The 1,059-nt window shown below is 77.1% G+C and overlaps 1 protein-coding gene across 1 annotated transcript in view; it reads left to right on the forward strand.

Annotated features, from left to right (window-relative positions):
• Positions 1-339: 339 nt before the first annotated feature.
• GLP1R (glucagon like peptide 1 receptor) overlaps positions 340-1,059 on the forward strand; it is a 33,134-nt gene continuing 32,414 nt past the window's right edge. Inside the window, exon 1 of the mRNA XM_040645110.1 lies at positions 340-417. Within this exon, the coding sequence (XP_040501044.1) occupies positions 340-417 (78 nt within the window). The remainder of the gene's footprint in view (positions 418-1,059) is intronic.

A 1,059-nucleotide genomic window follows, 5' to 3' on the forward strand; every position in this document is an offset into this window, starting at 1 on the left:
CTGGGGGAACCTGGGGGAGGCTGGGGGGCGGGGGTGGGGGGCGGGCGAGCGCACCCGAGGCGCTGGGTGCTGGTGGCAGGCTCCTGCGCTTCCTCAGCCCGAGCGGTCCTCGCCCGGAGCGCAGCGCCCGGTGCCCCAGGCCCGGGACCGACTGGCGAGGGGCGGTGTTGGGGGGAGGCCCCGGGCGGCCCGGGCTGAAGACGCGGGACCCCGCCGGCCCCTCCCGCGGGCGGGGCGGCCCCGCGCCGGCTCCTCCCCCGGCGCCGCCGGCCGCCCGGGATCAGTCGCCGCGCGCGGTTCCGCAGGTGGCAGCGATGGCCCGGTCCTGAGCGCCCCGCCATGGCCCGCGCCCCCAGCCCGCTCTGCCTGGCGCTGCTGCTGCTCGGGGCGGTGGGCAGGGCCGGCCCCCGCCCCCAGGTGAGACCCGCGGCCCCGGGGGAACGGGGAGGACGCAGGGGGCCCTACGGGCGGCGGGCGCCGGCTCCCGGCAGGGGCTGCCCGGGACTTGAGCGAAACTCTGCGACCGCAGGAGGAGGGAACCGAAGCCCCGGGGGGAGCAGGGACTGGAGAGTTGGGCGCCCTGAGCCGGGGGCTTGGACGGCGGCCCGAGGTGGGGGCTCGGACGGCGCCCGGCGGTCCCAGCCCCGCGAGACGCTCCCTGCCCGCCGCCCCCGCCCAGGCCACACGCTGCCTCGCGGCAGCCCTGCGTTGACTTCTGCGCCGCATCTCCCCAGACCACTTTCCCAACTCTGGCTCCTCGCAGACTCGCGCCCGCGGCCCTGGCACGGCCCGGCTCACCCCCTCCCCTGACCTCACCTCTCCGGTGATGGCCCTGAGCCCTCCCCGCGGTGCCCGTCCCAGCCCACCCTGCTCCCTCGTCAAAGACCCCGAGAAGGCTCCGGGAAGACGGAGAGGGCCAGGGTGTGGACACCCCGCTCCATTTCCCCCTTGTCAGCCCCCCAGCACAGCCTTTGACTTATAGCCCCAGGGACCACGCGGTGGCAGCTTGTTGTCCTTTCTGACCTCCCGGATGGAACTTGAGTGCCCCCCCCCCCGCCC

This window comes from Ursus maritimus, unplaced genomic scaffold (assembly GCF_017311325.1).
Source record: "Ursus maritimus isolate PB19 unplaced genomic scaffold, ASM1731132v1 scaffold_30, whole genome shotgun sequence".
Taxonomy (NCBI): Eukaryota; Metazoa; Chordata; class Mammalia; order Carnivora; family Ursidae; genus Ursus; species Ursus maritimus.